The sequence below is a fragment of the Limulus polyphemus genome, unplaced genomic scaffold (genome assembly GCF_000517525.1).
Source record: "Limulus polyphemus unplaced genomic scaffold, Limulus_polyphemus-2.1.2 Scaffold135, whole genome shotgun sequence".
In the NCBI taxonomy this organism is placed as follows: domain Eukaryota; kingdom Metazoa; phylum Arthropoda; class Merostomata; order Xiphosura; family Limulidae; genus Limulus; species Limulus polyphemus.
The window spans coordinates 832,833-848,632 of record NW_013665745.1 but is presented as its reverse complement, the minus strand read 5'-3'; the positions used below and the strand labels follow the sequence as shown (position 1 = coordinate 848,632).

Sequence of the window (15,800 nt, the reverse complement as noted above, 5' to 3'; positions counted from 1 at the left end):
TAAAACTACAAGAGTGAATTACACTGACTATAAAACTACAAGAGTGAATTACACTGACTATAAAACTACAAGAGTGAATTACACTGACTATAAAACTACAAGAGCGAATTACACTGACTATAAAACTACAAGGAGTGAATTACACTGACTACAAAACTACAAGAGTGAATTACACTGACTATAAAACTACAAGAGTGAATTACACTGACTATAAAACTACAAGAGTGAATTACACTGACTATAAAACCACAAGAGTGAATTACACTGACTATAAAACTACAAGAGTGAATTACACTGACTATAAAACTACAATAGTGAATTACACTGACTACAAAACTACAAGAGTGAATTACACTGACTATAAAACTACAAGAGTGAATTACACTGACTATAAAACTATAAGAGTGAATTACACTGACTATAAAACTACAAGAGTTAATTACACTGACTATAAAACTACATTTGTTATATTCACTTGTTTAAAGATCTTCTTTGAAACTCATAAAAAATACACAGTATATCAGTGAAAAGACTAAATAAAAGATTGTTGTAAAGCTATTGGATGTTTACAAACTAATTGTGAAATGTTTTACTTTGTATTTATGCCATCATGTAGACTGGAGAAAGACTATACAACATTAAAAGTGAAAGAACATGAAGAGTTGATTGAAATGAGAGTAAGTATTTGTAATGGGAAAACTTGCAATTCCAGACTGTGTAACTGCTAAATTATTAGTTACTAAAGTTATTTGTTATAAAATCACTCAATATCATAAGCATATATTATATTGTGTTTCGTTAAGTGTACAAAACATGCTTTATCATGTTGAAGACATGAGTTAAATTTCGATTTAAAATTAGGACCCATAAATTTATAAAGGCAATTACTTTTCAAGGAATCTTACTAATATTTGTAAGTAATCACGTTTATATTAGCAATTATATGGTATTGAAGTTTGACTAGTCAAGTAAATTGTGTGAGAAAGCAAAATAAATAGTTAATGTTATTTTATATTGAAGTTAATCAACACAACTAGATAAGTCCACTTTTACTTCTCTATCTTGTCGTATTGTTTCAATTCAATGCTGTTTTTATTAATAACAGAGACTACGAACAGAAAACAGACTTCTAAGACAGAGAATTGAAAACCTAGAACAGGTGAGTTGGACTGCGTAACATGAATCTCTTAAAATAATTTATCTTAGGGGTAAAGGATTGTGAACAAAATATAGTACAAAAAACACACACTCTAAACTTGTATACATTACAATTTATTTACACTCCATAACTTTAAACCTGATGCCAAACATGCTCGCCCTTTCAACTGTAGGTGCTTTCCTCTGGCCTTAGTAGCTTTTCTATAAACAAACAAACCATACCTACAAATATATATATTATGTATAAATACACACAATCTGTATATGCATACGTATTACAATAATAACAAACTTAAAGTGACAACACTTGCATCCAGTTTTAAATACAGTTTAGCTCTAACAAATGTAAAAAAAAAAGCATAAATAATACAACAGATCGCTTGAAAATCACTTAATACTTTAACTTTTAGTCGTTATTTTAAACCTTTTTGGGCATGCCAAATTAATTTTTGGCACACTAACACTATGACGGCTTACAGTATTTTTTTCATTTGAATTTCAAGGTCAGTTAGAGGTTGAAAAGTTCATATTTGCAAAAAAAATGTGTATTCTGAGAGTATAGACAACTAGTTAGATTCTTTATAAAAATCAAATATCAGATAAGTTTTCATCATATTAACATATAGGAGGTGTGAAGGATAATATATCATTTTGCTAGAAGAGGAACTGGCCCCTTTTTACCTTTAAAGAAAGGTTAATTCACTAATGATGCCATAAGAAATGTTGAGGTAAAGTTTACTCTTCAATTATTGGATTAGATTAAAATTGCATGATTTTTTCTAAATCTCAAATTCCTAGTGCTTTATATACTTGTTCATCTTAGTTATCCATTATAGTCAGGTAGTGGTAAACTAAAGACAGGTATCATTGTATGATGATGAGACCTAAGTTCCATTATAGTCATGTAGTGGTCAACTAAAGACAGGTATAATTGTGTGATGATGAGACCTAATTTCCATTATAGTCAGGTAATGGTCAACTAAAGACAGATATAATTGTGTGATGATGAGACCTAATTTCCATTATAGTCATGTAGTGGTCAACGAAAGATAGGTATAATTGTGCGATGATGAGACCTAATTTCCATTATAGTCAGGTAGTGGTCAACGAAAGATAGGTATAATTGTGCGATGATGAGACCTAATTTCCATTATAGTCATGTAGTGGTCAACGAAAGATAGGTATAATTGTGCGATGATGAGACCTAATTTCCATTATAGTCCTGTAGTGGTCAACTAAAGACAGGTATAATTGTGCGATGATGAGACCTAATTTCCATTATAGTCATGTAGTGGTCAACTAAAGATAGGTATAATTGTGTGATGATGAGACCTAATTTCCATCTAACAAAAAAATGGTAAACACAGAAACATGTTTATCTCATGATTATGGTGGTCGACTTGCAATCTGAGGGTCACAAGTTCGAATCCCCGTCCCACCAAACATGTTTGCCCTTTCAGCCGTGGGGGCATTATAGTGTAACGTTCAATCCCACTATTCGTTTGTAAAAAAGTAGCCCAAGAGTTAGTGGTGGGTGGTGATGACTAGCTGCCTTCCCTCTAGTCTTACACTGCTAAATTAGGGATGGGTAGCGCAGATAGCCCTCGTGTAGCTTTGCGCAAAATTCAAAACAAACAAACAAACAAAGCAGCCAGTCCACAAAAAAAAAGAAAAAAATGTAGAAGAAATATGAGGGGTTAGTTCAACTTCTGAAACAAATATACATACTAGCTATCCTGGGTTGTGAAAATAAACTTAAAATCGCTTATAATGATTACCTTTATTTACACTCTTTTGATGATCAGTGTTTTTCCCTGTGGTTGCTTAGTGGTATATTTGTAAATCATTGGGAGAATAAAGATGTGACTTAATTTGTAAGAAATCATTGAAGTTGTATGTTTATTTTAGAGTAAAGCCACATTGGGCTATCTGCTGTGTCCACTGCAAAGAATCAAACCACGGATTTTAGTGTTGTAAGTTAGTAAACTTACCACTGTCCCACCAGGGTACCATTGAAGTTGTTATATGCAGATCAGTTTCATAAGTCTGAAGACTTATAACGCTAAAAATCGGGTTTCGATACCTGCGGTGAACACATCACAGATACCCCATTGTGTTTAATAACAAACAAACAAAAAATTTCTTCCTGGAAAAGTGAAAGGCTGAACTATATTATAATATTCTTGTCAATATAAAGTCTCTACTTTAAGATGTAGTGAGGTGTTTTTAACAAATAAGTAGTTTTCTTATACTATTATTTAAATGCATACAACTTTTCTATTGTTAATTACAAATTATGCATAGCTGCTACGATTTAATGAAGAAATCTGAAAGTTCCAACTATTTATAAGGAGACCGTTTTATTCACAGTACTTACATGTGACTAATAAAGTATTCTATAGGCATAAATAAAGTCTAATCTGTGTTAATCGAGTTAACAACGGCTTTATGCATTTGTTTTAGCAACTGGTCAGTTTGATGGTTTTGGGTATTTGGGTGTTTTGTTATAGCAAAACCACATCGGGCTATCTACTGTGTCCACCGAAGGTAATCGAACTCCTGATTTTAGCATTGTAAATCTGAAGACAATAGATTTTTAATAGAAAGATAATCGAACCAACGATTGCTACACTGAAACAAAATGGCATAGTTTGTAAAGTTTTTAAATATAAGTGTTTTACCTCTGTCTTCAGATTTTCCAATTGAACCACAACACGTACAGCTCTTGTTAATCAAAAATGTTTAATATTTAGTGTGAAAAATTCTATAACGTTTGTCAATAGTCGTGAATTTTTAGGGGGTTACTTTACCTATGATGATTATATTAGGTAAGATACTCTATATTGGAAAGTTTTGGTCAGTGTTGGAAGAGTTGTTTGGTCACACAGTGTTCAAAAGACGTTTTTGCATACTAATGTTTGACCTTTTATCTTCAGAGATCTCGTGAAAACGTGATATTACATTGTATTTCTGTGGCCTTTGTACAAGAAGATAAGCTCTAGGAGAAAACATTGGTTTATCTGCACTAGTAGTAGTTCCTCCAAAGTTGGTTGATGCAGATTCTAGTGACATGTAACTGATGGTGTCTTTTTTTAATTAAACCAGAGTTTGCTTTACAGCTGTTTTGTCTAAATAGGAATTCTCTTCAAGGGTTTAATAACTCATATAAGCACCACATCCTGACTTTCAAGCATCAATTACATTTGACAGGAAAGCTCATCCCTCGCAGACCGACTGATCCAGGATCAGATTAGCCGTGCTCAGAAAGCTGAAGAGAACTTTGCTATTAAACGAGAATTGGCAGAACTTCGAGACAAAGAACAGGCTGTGAAAGAAGAACTGGAACTGGCTTATGAGCAGATCAAAACACTAAGTGAGGTATGTTCTTAGTTATTTTCCCAGAATCTGTTTTGTGAGTAAAGACTTACACACAATTTACAATCAATGAAAGTAGACGACTTTAATTATTGAGTATTAAAAACTCATTTTTATTAAAAGAAACTTACAATTCTACTTACATATTCAGTTTGATTTTTTGATGTTCGGCATGCAGTCTTATGAGTACTTCTTTGTAAAGTGATGACTTTAATGGAAAAGAAAGAAAATCAGGATATCCATATTATAAGATTTATGCCATATATGATTCTGTATCATTTTGTATCAGACAGGATCACAGTCATCCTCCACCGACAACTCTATTGATGACTTGCTCCAGTCTTTACAGGAAGAATTAGTGGCCGTTAAGTTAAGAGAAGCAGAAAAAGATGAAGTAATGCAGGATTTTCGAGGCCGAATCCAAGAGCTGGAAGAGGTAAGGATGTGGAACTATGGTAATAGAATTTACCATTTTGCTTTTTATTGAGATATTATTGTAATGTTTTATATATTTCATAATTTCAACTTTGAAAATCTCTCTTTCATGAAATGAAAGATTATGAAAACCCTTAGGCAGTTTTATCTGTAAAGCTCTATTTTCCAGTTGTACACGAAACATTTAGAAAATCCTTTCAGGTTATGAAGAACTATGAAAAATTTCAGAAAGTTTTGTCTTCAAACATCTCTTTCTCTTTTCTACATAAAACATTTAGAAAATTCTTTCACGTTATTTTTTCAACCTTTAGGCCAACAAACAACTTCGAGAAATAACCCCAGACAAAACACTAGCTCAACTGCAAGAGGAGCTGATTGCTGTTAAACTAAGGGAAGCGGAGGCTAACCTCTCTATGAAGGAACTTAAACAAAAAGTACTGGGGTTACAAACCGTTTGGAGGGTAAGTTTCTCTATATATAATTTTGCTCTGCTACCAACTGAAAAAAAAAATATTCAATTACGCTTCAACATCGTTATATATTTGTCAGACTGTAGGCATTTTTAAAACACACACTATCCACGATGTCAGAATGCATGTTTTGGTGCAGAAAAAGTCCTGTCTAACACGATGTGAATTCCAGTAAGTGAAAATTATGAAATTATTTAACTTTAACTCATCGAAATGTTTAACAAATAATACCATCAGATAGCTTCAGTTTTCTGAAAGTCTGAAAACGAGTGTAATATTAACCTAATCAAACCTTCATCAATATTATAAATATCATTTATGTGATGTGCTATCGTTGTTATAAAGTGCCTAGTATTATTTCATCTTGTCTGTTGATCAGATTTGTCGCAGTTGCTGCGACTCGGTATGCTCAATCACTGGAAATAAAAACAATTTTCGCAGACTTTCACAGGACACTTACTTGGTTAAATGTTTTAACTGACAATTCCAGTGCCAGTTTCATACTGAACCGTATGGGTTTCTTCTAGCAACACCTGAATGAATCTAGCGTAGATTCTCCTTCACCCTCAAAGAAACAGGAGAAGTCAGTAATTGTGCAGCTGCAAGAAGATCTTATTTCAGCGAAGTTAAGAGAGGCAGATGCTGTGGCAGAACTAAAGGAGCTTCGCCAGAAAGTTATGGAACTAGAAGCTCAGGTGAGTCTCTACTTCTATGTAAAAATCAAACTTGGACTTACAAGCATTCTATAAGAGATACATAAAGTGTACTAAAATTATTTGCAAACAAATAAAACCATAAAACAAAAGGCTTACAATTACAAGCAATGTCACTGAAATTTTGTATGATTGTAACTGATAGCATCGACTTAATTTACACCTATTTATGCCCAGCATTGCCTGAACAGCAGGGGTTATAACTATAGAACATATACCAAAACATTTAAATTTGACGTAGAGGTTCACACACACTTTGTTTTCCCCTACGAAGTTGAAGTCATAAAAAATATATCTGTATGAAACTTAAACATGATATACAACATTACTGAGTTATATTTATATCACACGGAGTTATATTCATGTAAGCTTTTTTCTGTGTTATAAATACAAATACCAAAATAGTTATATTACAGATGATTATCTGCTTTCGAATTATCTCGAAAAGCTACACAAGAACTATATTTGAACTATTAGACTAGAGAGAAAGCAGCTTGTAAATGGCACTCACTTCCAATTCGTGGGCTACTCTTGTCTGACCGAATCGTGGAACTTGACAGTCACTGTTATAATGCACCCATTGGCCTCGAAGTGCAGAGCTCGTTTTTACTGCAATAGGATGCGAAACATGAACTCTTGGATTCACAGTCCAAGAATGCTTAACACTATGCCATACTTGGTCTTGATTCACTATTTACACTAGTTTTACTTTAAGGTGACCGATTCTTTTCTTTAAGCCAATAAATCAAGTAATAGGTTGGAGTTTATAGGCAGATTTATCATTTTATCAAGCCCCAAAATGAAATCTATGTTGAATTATATATTTATTTGGATTACCTATATTCAAAATTTTAGCTTATTTTGCATCATTGAAATGAGGGGTAGAGAGAACTTATTTTAAGTTTAAACAAATCCGTGAATGGATTTAAAATACATTCCAAAAGGATCTATTTTAAATTCAATGTTTCTAGAGTTCCACATGCAATCATTTTTAAGACTGGTAGTATATTATACAAAATACGAGCTCCCAAAACACTAAAAATATTTGAAGTGCAAATGGGGATACTTTTCTTAAAACTGCACATCTCACCCTAATAAAATGTGTATCGTGGATTATATGAGTGATATATTTATTTAGTCCATGGCGAATTCTCGAATGTTCAACAATGTGATGATGCTACGAGTTTAGGACATTTAAAAGCCTTTCCAAAGATAAATATTCATACAGTGAATCTGTTAAACGATGTAGAAACAGAGAATGCAACATTTTAAATAAGAGTTTCTTCAACGTTTTTCATAGAATTGAAAAATTACGATAGCAAAACGTTAATAACAACAATGGGCTCCAAAACCACACTTCAATTTGATCCGAGCAATGCCCTCGTCTGCCAAGTAAAGGCTCTGAGTAAGTATGAGAATCTGCCCTCCTAAATCGCCATTGCGATGAAGGTGGGCATATATTTTGGTACATTAATAACAAGATAATAAACAAAAAGCTGACAAAGTATCATAAGCCAAAAGCCCGCAAGCTTCCAGCTACACCTCAAAATCAATAACTGTTTCCATGGGAAAAAAAATTGCTGAATAAATTGTAATCACAGCAATTCCATTCGACCACATTCCCAATTCTGCTTCCAAGTTCCAGAGATTTTTTTTAAAGCCGATTTTCACGTAGAGCGGAAGATTTGTGGGAAAGTGGTCAAGGTCAGTGGTCTAAAGTGACATTTCTGTCCTTCGCAGAAGTACGTAACAATGGAACTGTGATGTCAGGCAGTAATACGTAATCATGACCATAAAACTGAGCACGACTGACGATAGAGAAAATAGTTCCAAGAGCAGCACTTACCTGAAATCTTATAAAGTACGATTATTCTCAGTACTTTTGTGAGAAGAAAAATAATTAAAATAAATAAAACAACAAGTTTTGATTTGTTAAAGATGTACTGATATGTATATGTATTGTAATACAAAATAATGTTCATATTGTGCAACAAATTCCATAACATGACCAACTGAGAAATGCGGTTTTAAGCTATATGACAAAATGAGATTATTTTTAACTGAAAACATTCCAGAAGAAATATTTGGTTAATACTTTACTGTATAAAATAGTAACACATTTAAATGGTTGTTCTATACATTGTAATTTGTTTGAACTATTTATTCATTTCAGACACATTTATTTTGATATGAAGTTACTAGAGATTTAAAATTATTAGTACAGTGTTGTTCTACAGTTTTATCTCCTAATTTCTAAGAAAATTACCATTGGTCGTGTTTTCATTTTATACAGAATCAGGTGAACCTAAACCAGTCAAGACGGCAGACAGAAGAATTAGAAAAACTTCAGAAGACATTAGATGAGACAGTAGAAAGAGAAAAAGAACTTCAGAATCAGTTGAAAGACGAGGAGAGAAAGTATGGAAACTTAGAGTCTAAGGTAATTGATAAATTTCTTCTTTCTCTCATTACACGTGACTTTTCTTGAATACACTCTAATCACTACCTGTGATAACAACCTTTGATTGAAGAACAATTTCTCTAGTCTTTACAGACTTCTGTGCCAATAACATAATAAGTCTAGTGTAAATGCCCCATTCTGTTAGACTGCTCGTGTTCTTTTCTTAGGCTTTAAGTACGCTCTTTCTTTTCGCCATCTTAGGTATTTAACAACTTATCATTGAGCTTAATTTTATTTTTCTGATGGTTTGTGTTGGGTGGTTTGGGAAAATCGTAGTTGCACAAACAAGATATAGCGTTTATTCAGAAGAATACTTTATCATTATAATTTGATGAAGGCTTTTTTTTTTCGCCACAACTTTAAACTTATTTTTCTGACTATATTTGCATCTAATTATATAATTGGTCCCAGATGAACTTCATTAACTTCATGTGTAAAATGCTGAATCTAAGCAACATAGTGTTTAAAAAATTGGCTTAAATTTACTAAAAGTCTAAACGACCAGATTCAACTTTTAATAAACTTATGTGTACTTTTAGAAGTGCTATGTTGCTTATAGTCAATAATTCATCCTATACGCGGGATTGGGGTGGGTGGGGGACAAAGGAAATATTTACCCCATCCACTTTTTTCGTGGGATATAGCATACACACAACATTCACAATAATTAAGTCAATTTTTTTTTACCCTCACCCATTTTGATCCCAAATCCCACCCATGACTGATCCTGTGTTTCTGGTGCAATTTGATTTTGATCTCACAAAATTGTGCATTATGGTATTAAAATTCGAATTTATTGCTCTCAAAAACCCTAATTTTAGAAATGAAAACTGCTTTCAATCCTCACTATCCTGAGATATCACTAGCTTCAAAGCCTTTTTTTTAACAAAACTGGATTTTTTTCTTCCTTTTTTTAGAAATAGATAGCATTGTTTGAAAGGCAACACAAATTAGGTCTAAAAATGATCAACTATTGTCAAAGTTTTCCACCCTAAATAATAATCAAAGCTGATCTACTTATGAATATCAGTAAAATGTAAAATAAACTGTGTGGTCATTTGATCTATGTCTATTTATAAGTGACTGATAAAGGTGACTATTGTGTTTGTGTGTGTTTTTTTGGTTTTTCTTCAAATTTCCTATAAAGGCTTAGAACAAATTAGGAATAACAGTATGGAAAGGAAAAGAGCATTATATTATATATATATATATATAAGACCTAAACATATACTCTTAAAATCAATGTCAAACTTGTCATATAGTTAGGGAACTTGCTGAGTTTCAAACAGTTAACTTTCTGCACGTAGCTTAATGAGGCATGAGTAAATGTAGTGTAATTTGTAACTTTCAGAAACAAAGGTATATTACTTGGCCAGCTCAGCGGTAAGCCTCACAGCTTACAATACAAAAACTTTGGATTTTGATATTTGCGGTACACATAGCCCAATATGTAGCTTTATGGTTCATAACAAATAAACACAGAAACAAATAAATCATTTGGAAGGTTAAACTCAGGTAAAGTCACACAAAAGCCAAATAAACCTGGTTCCTTTGAACTTAGGAACAATTTTGACTTGCTACCTTCCACAGCTATCAAATGATACCAATACCATCAAAGGAATATCAAGATTGCATTCAAACGTTATATTCAGTCAAAGGTGAAGCAATCATGGGCTATTGCAATTTTTGTTCTGCCAATTGATTTATTAACATAATATAAATACTCTTTATTTCAATGTGAAGAAACTGGTGACAATATTTTGTGATTGTGGGTTTGCCAGTTAGGGACTCATTGTCCTTTTACATTTTTTTCATGTCATAAGTGGCAAAACAAAACCACGAATAAATTGCACAAGATACCTCAAAATATAAGAAAAATTGCAAAAGAAGCTTTGTACTTTATGTAATATTATATAAAGTTGTTCTTAGGTAGCTCCAACAAACCTGAGTCTGCCCCTCTATGAAACAAAATTGTTAAGTTCTCTTTCCAGCAACAAGAAGCGAAATCCTTGTTGTACAACAGAAAAACTACTTACAACATCATTTATGGCATCAAGCTGATACCAGCCATTAATCTAATTTTACATAATTTGGCCTCATTATATGTCTCACTACCCTCCCTCAGATAAAAAAGCTAGAGCTGGAACTCAGCCATGCCATATAACAGCAAACTGTGTCCATTAGATATGTTTTCAGAGTGACAATCAATACCTTCGCCCACGGTAAGTAATACTTGTATTGTTAGTTACCAAAGTATTGAAGAAAATTAAACACTTTTCCTTTATTTATGAGAACAGATGCAAAAAGAATTTACAACATACCAGACAGTTTAATTTCCATAAAGATACACGAAGAAAATTGCATAAGCTAGCATATATGTGCACATATACACAATGTTTTGCTTATCAGAAAAATACTAAAGAAGAGAAAGGGAGGGATGCTAGGATCCCTTAGTTTACTACTTCTTCCATTAGTTTATGTCAGCCATGTATATGATCTTGGTTGAACTTAGTTTTTAGATGTTTTTGAAAGATTTAATATTTATTACTTACACTTCACATTATTTGTATCATTACAAAATTTTGTAGTTATATGAAAAGATTTTGGGTTATTCTATAGTTATAGATTAGAGTACGGATACTCGCAGTAAATATCGTGATAAACAGATTAAATATTTATTTAAGTAAAATGTACCTTCACTGTTTTAGTTTTTCAAATTTTGGATAACTAAACATATACAAGTTTAAATTTTATGAACTACCAAAAGCCATTACATAATTTTTTTGTTTAGTTGTAGTTGTTTGTTTATTTAGATGAAAAAAAAAGTATGCAACATCTAATTATAAAACCAACTGTATTCTCCTTGGTTTATGCACAAAATGTTTAAAGCTTTAATCACCTGATATATCAGGTCAAAGAAGAGCAGATGATGGCTAAAATCAAAGAAGTGGAACATACTCAAGTTATAGCAGAGTTGAGACAGAAGATTTCTTCTCTCGAAATCAAGGTATTTACATGACAATGTGTCTTTCAGTTAGCTTCTACTCTGCTTAGAACTAAACTAACTTCATACAGTTTATTGAAAAACGGTACAAAAATAGCAGATAAATTAATAAATTTGCTATGAGTAAATAGTTTGTTCTCCCAGCTACTTCTGCTTTCAACAATAAGTACTAACAGAATGGTTTTTGTTACATAAATTTAATCTAAGATTTTTCATATGAATTCCAAATCTTACCATAAATGTATGAAGTATTTGAATTGGTGCTTTGGATATTAATATAAAAAGACTGACCGTGTTTTTGTTACAGCAAAGCTACGTTAGGCTATCTGCTGTGTCCACCAGGGGGAATCGAACCCCAGAATTTAGAGTTATAAAACCAAAGACTTACCACTGTCCCATCGGGGGACAATATAACTACATTTGTTGAAAGACAAGTGTTCTTATGTACCATCAAATACTATTTTTGGGCCTTGACCATCAATTAGTGGGGTAAAACATTTGTATCGTAAGAAGTAGGGTAGGTCAAAATGACCCATGTGTAATAAAATTAAAAATATCATCTTTATAATATTGGGAGCAGAATGACCCAGGTAGGGTGAATAAAATGGCTCATATGTAATAAACTTCAAAAACATTATATTCATAATACTGTGGGGTCAGAATGGCCCACGAACGATTACAAAGGTACGAAAAAGAACTAGAACTTCTCAACACTCAAGAACTGATTGGGGATAAAGTACATAAAATATCAGGTAGAGTGCGCACTAGCGGAGTTGGAATATCGAGTTAAAAAATCGATGTGGGTCATTGTGACCCCACCCAACCGGTTGAAGGTTAAAGAATTAATAATCAAATAATTATGTAAAAAGCAGAAATAATAATTTCTTAAAACGTTGTTTGCTATACTTTTGTTCAACGTTTGAGATTTATAGCTATATCTTTGTATATATTAACCCGATTTTTTATTAGCGTAAAAGGATAACAATATCCTCAGGTCTATTCTCTTTCTATTCGGTGTTATTTCCAAATATTATTCATATAAAAGTTACTGAAAATGTATACCAAAGTGGAAACCAAGTTCTTATATTGATTAAAAAGGATACAAAACTAAAATTTGAACTGTGATTTAAATATGTGACAAGGTTAAGTAACTTCGACTAAATAAGAAAAAATGTTGTAAGACAATGGCCACCTTAACGTTGTATGCGGCTTTTGCTGAGAATTTAATGAAAAAGCAAAAAGTTTTAAAATTAACCTTTTTTTATTATAAATGTATTTTCTCGTATAAAAATGCTTGGACGTACACCTTTTTTAGATATTGATAAAAATGCATTTCTTGTGGTAGGGGCCATTTTACATATATGGTTAGATAAAACGACCTCCCCCTCATGTAATTCATAACAATTGTAATTTAACATAAATACTGTATTTTGCAACTGCACTTAAATGCTTCCGGTAGGGATCACAAGTTGCTCGCTATGTAGGATAATGATGCAAAAGAACGTGAGTATTAATGTGGGGTAAGAAGGCCTCTCGTGGAGGGTCAGTGGGTTACCCTAAGTCACTCATCGTAAAGCAGTCGCACGTTACACAAATTCAGTGAACTTGGACTGTTCCTTAGGCATATATTCGGCTGTTTATAAATTCCCTGAAATATTTACTTTGTAATCATAAAAGCTTCAAAGTCCTTAGCTTAGTTTAAACTTGTTGAAAAACAAAATATTGAAGTCCGCTTTAATCACATTCACGCCCGTCCGCCAGAGTGTTTATGCAAGAGGTCACGTGAACGCATAATTCACTCTAGATGGCAGCACCTCATAACTGATATTGTACTAGGGTGGCTATTTCAGCGAAGGTGATCGACTTATCTCGCCTGAAATATCTTGACCTGAACAATTTTATTCATGTGTACAATGTTAAAGCAATGTGTGGAGTTTTAACTTTTGCTGTTGAATTTGATGAAGTTCCTTTTGAAGAAAGGAACAGATCATCTATAGTGCCTATATAGAAAGATACAGATAAATTGCGTCTTTCCTACGTGTTTTATAATACTTTACAGATGTTGAAAATATCTCACAAGAAAAGTTGTTTTTATTAGGTATATAATGAATATTCCTCACAGTTTACAATACTGGTATGTGATGTTTAGGATATGAACGGGCGTGGCCTGTTGTTTAAAGTACCGAATTATGAAACTGAGGGTCCATGGTGCACGTCTCGTTGCCCCAAAATTGCACTTTAGGCCATGAAGTGCGTTATAAGAATGACGGTCAAATCCAATATTCGATTATAGTAACCCAATAGTTTGCAGTGGATGTGGTTGACTAGCTGCCTTGTTTCTTATGTACCAGTTCAAAACGAAAGACTGCTAGCGCAGATAACCCTTGTGTGACTTTACGCGAATGTTCGACAGAAGCAAGTAAATGTTTAGAGTAGTGACCATCAATTAATTTCCACATTGGACCACTTCAAATGATGACCATAAAGCCAAGGGATAACATCATACCCCATATACAGTTTCGCTTACTTTTGCAAGATCTAATGATAGTGCGGACCACGAATCAGGCTTTCCAGGGCCTGATGTTGCCAAAGAGCCACCTGTTGGGGACCATTGGCTTAGAGTATATCATCTTGGGTATGCTGGTTGTACGACGAAATATCAGTCCTCTGTGGGTAATTTTGTTTGTCTATTTCATATTCATCGAGAAGTAAATATTTAATAATATATTTTACTATACTGGATGTTGTCCATTTCTTTATTAAAGCTTTCTTTACAGACTTAGAATCTGTGTTTGACATTAGCATACTATAAAACTAGATGTACTTCCGCAGGGTCTCCGAAAGTGTTCTGTTGTAAGAGTAAATAAAACCAAAACTAAGAGTAACAAATATTTTTATTTCTTGCTTTTGAACTTCATATGTCATGCAGTGTGGTAGCCTACAGAATGCATAATTTTTCTCGTCATTCATGGCATGCGCACGTTTTACTGACGTCACGACAGTACAAATTGCAACGTTAAGCGTCCCATATGTGAAGTCATTTTAGTATCTACTGGCTGACTGACAGACAACACACTACTGTATAATGGTGCGAATGGTTGAAATCTCCAGGCGGACTTCAACCCCCTTTCGGAGAAATTAACACCTAGCCTGATTAGTACGATCATTCAATGTTGATTTTTTTTATCAAAATACTAGGTATTTTTGTATTAAAGTATCAATTTTAAAACTCCGTGTTTAATTTTGTTAATTTTCCTTAGAATAATTCTCAATACTTTATTTTTAGAATCAAGAGTTGATGACAGTTGGACAGCTACGACTTCGACCTGGCGCCGTGAATAACGTGGATAGTAAAGATCTACGAGAACGTGTTGCAGATCTGAAGACAGAGGTAAGGTTGATTGTACTAGCTTGAAAACTTTCTTCTTACGTTAATTTTATGCTCTTGAATTCATTAAGCCTAGTACAATGCAAAATTGCATCAAAACAGTACTTTTAACAGAAATCTATAGCCACAATTGACAACTTGATCAGATATGAATGTTTGAGTACATAAATATTTAGTGAAGATCCGTTTAGTACGATACAATTCGTTATAATTCAAACCAATGCACGATGTGTAAAACAAAAGGGGAGATAATGTATCGGTTTATACAATATTTGGCATTTACAACAATATGAACGTGGTCTCACAAAATGCTAGTGTTCTATAATAAAATGGAAAAATGATAAGGCGATCACTCAACAAAATTAATTCTACTAGCATACCCAGAAGAATTTCAAAAATGCACATTTTTTGTTGGTGGTTGGTTTTCTTTAAGTTAAATAGTACATAAAAATAGTACATTGAGCCAATAACAGAAGTGAGTAGACTCTTCTTGTTGCTTTTCATAGCCGGGAGTGATTTGACTGTTACATCAGCTTAATGTTTAGCAAGAACTACATAAGCACTTTTTATGTAAAGGAATAGGAAGAGTCTCTTCAGTGCTTCAAAGACATTACATATAAGTACCCTTTCCGTAAAGAACAACTATACACTTTATAATCTTTTAGTGCAAGTGTTAAATTTTAATCTTTCATTTGGTGTTTGTGTGGTATCATTCGTGTCTGTTTCAGAAGAGTAACCAGTGACTAAGTTTTACCATAACACATGAAACATCTAAAAACTATTGTAAATTACTAAA

The 15,800-nt window shown here is 33.0% G+C and overlaps 1 protein-coding gene across 2 annotated transcripts in view; it reads left to right on the top strand.

The window, feature by feature from the left end:
* Window positions 1-15,800, top strand: part of LOC106474068 (ecotropic viral integration site 5 ortholog-like) — a 102,684-nt gene that overhangs the window by 80,251 nt on the left and 6,633 nt on the right. For both annotated transcript variants that reach the window (XM_022379361.1, XM_013934756.2), the window contains exons 9-17: window positions 617-677; window positions 1,106-1,159; window positions 4,369-4,536; window positions 4,823-4,969; window positions 5,280-5,429; window positions 5,966-6,133; window positions 8,445-8,591; window positions 11,524-11,619; window positions 14,903-15,007. In XM_022379361.1, coding sequence (XP_022235069.1) covers window positions 617-677; window positions 1,106-1,159; window positions 4,369-4,536; window positions 4,823-4,969; window positions 5,280-5,429; window positions 5,966-6,133; window positions 8,445-8,591; window positions 11,524-11,619; window positions 14,903-15,007 — 1,096 coding nt within the window. The remainder of the gene's footprint in view (window positions 1-616; window positions 678-1,105; window positions 1,160-4,368; window positions 4,537-4,822; window positions 4,970-5,279; window positions 5,430-5,965; window positions 6,134-8,444; window positions 8,592-11,523; window positions 11,620-14,902; window positions 15,008-15,800) is intronic.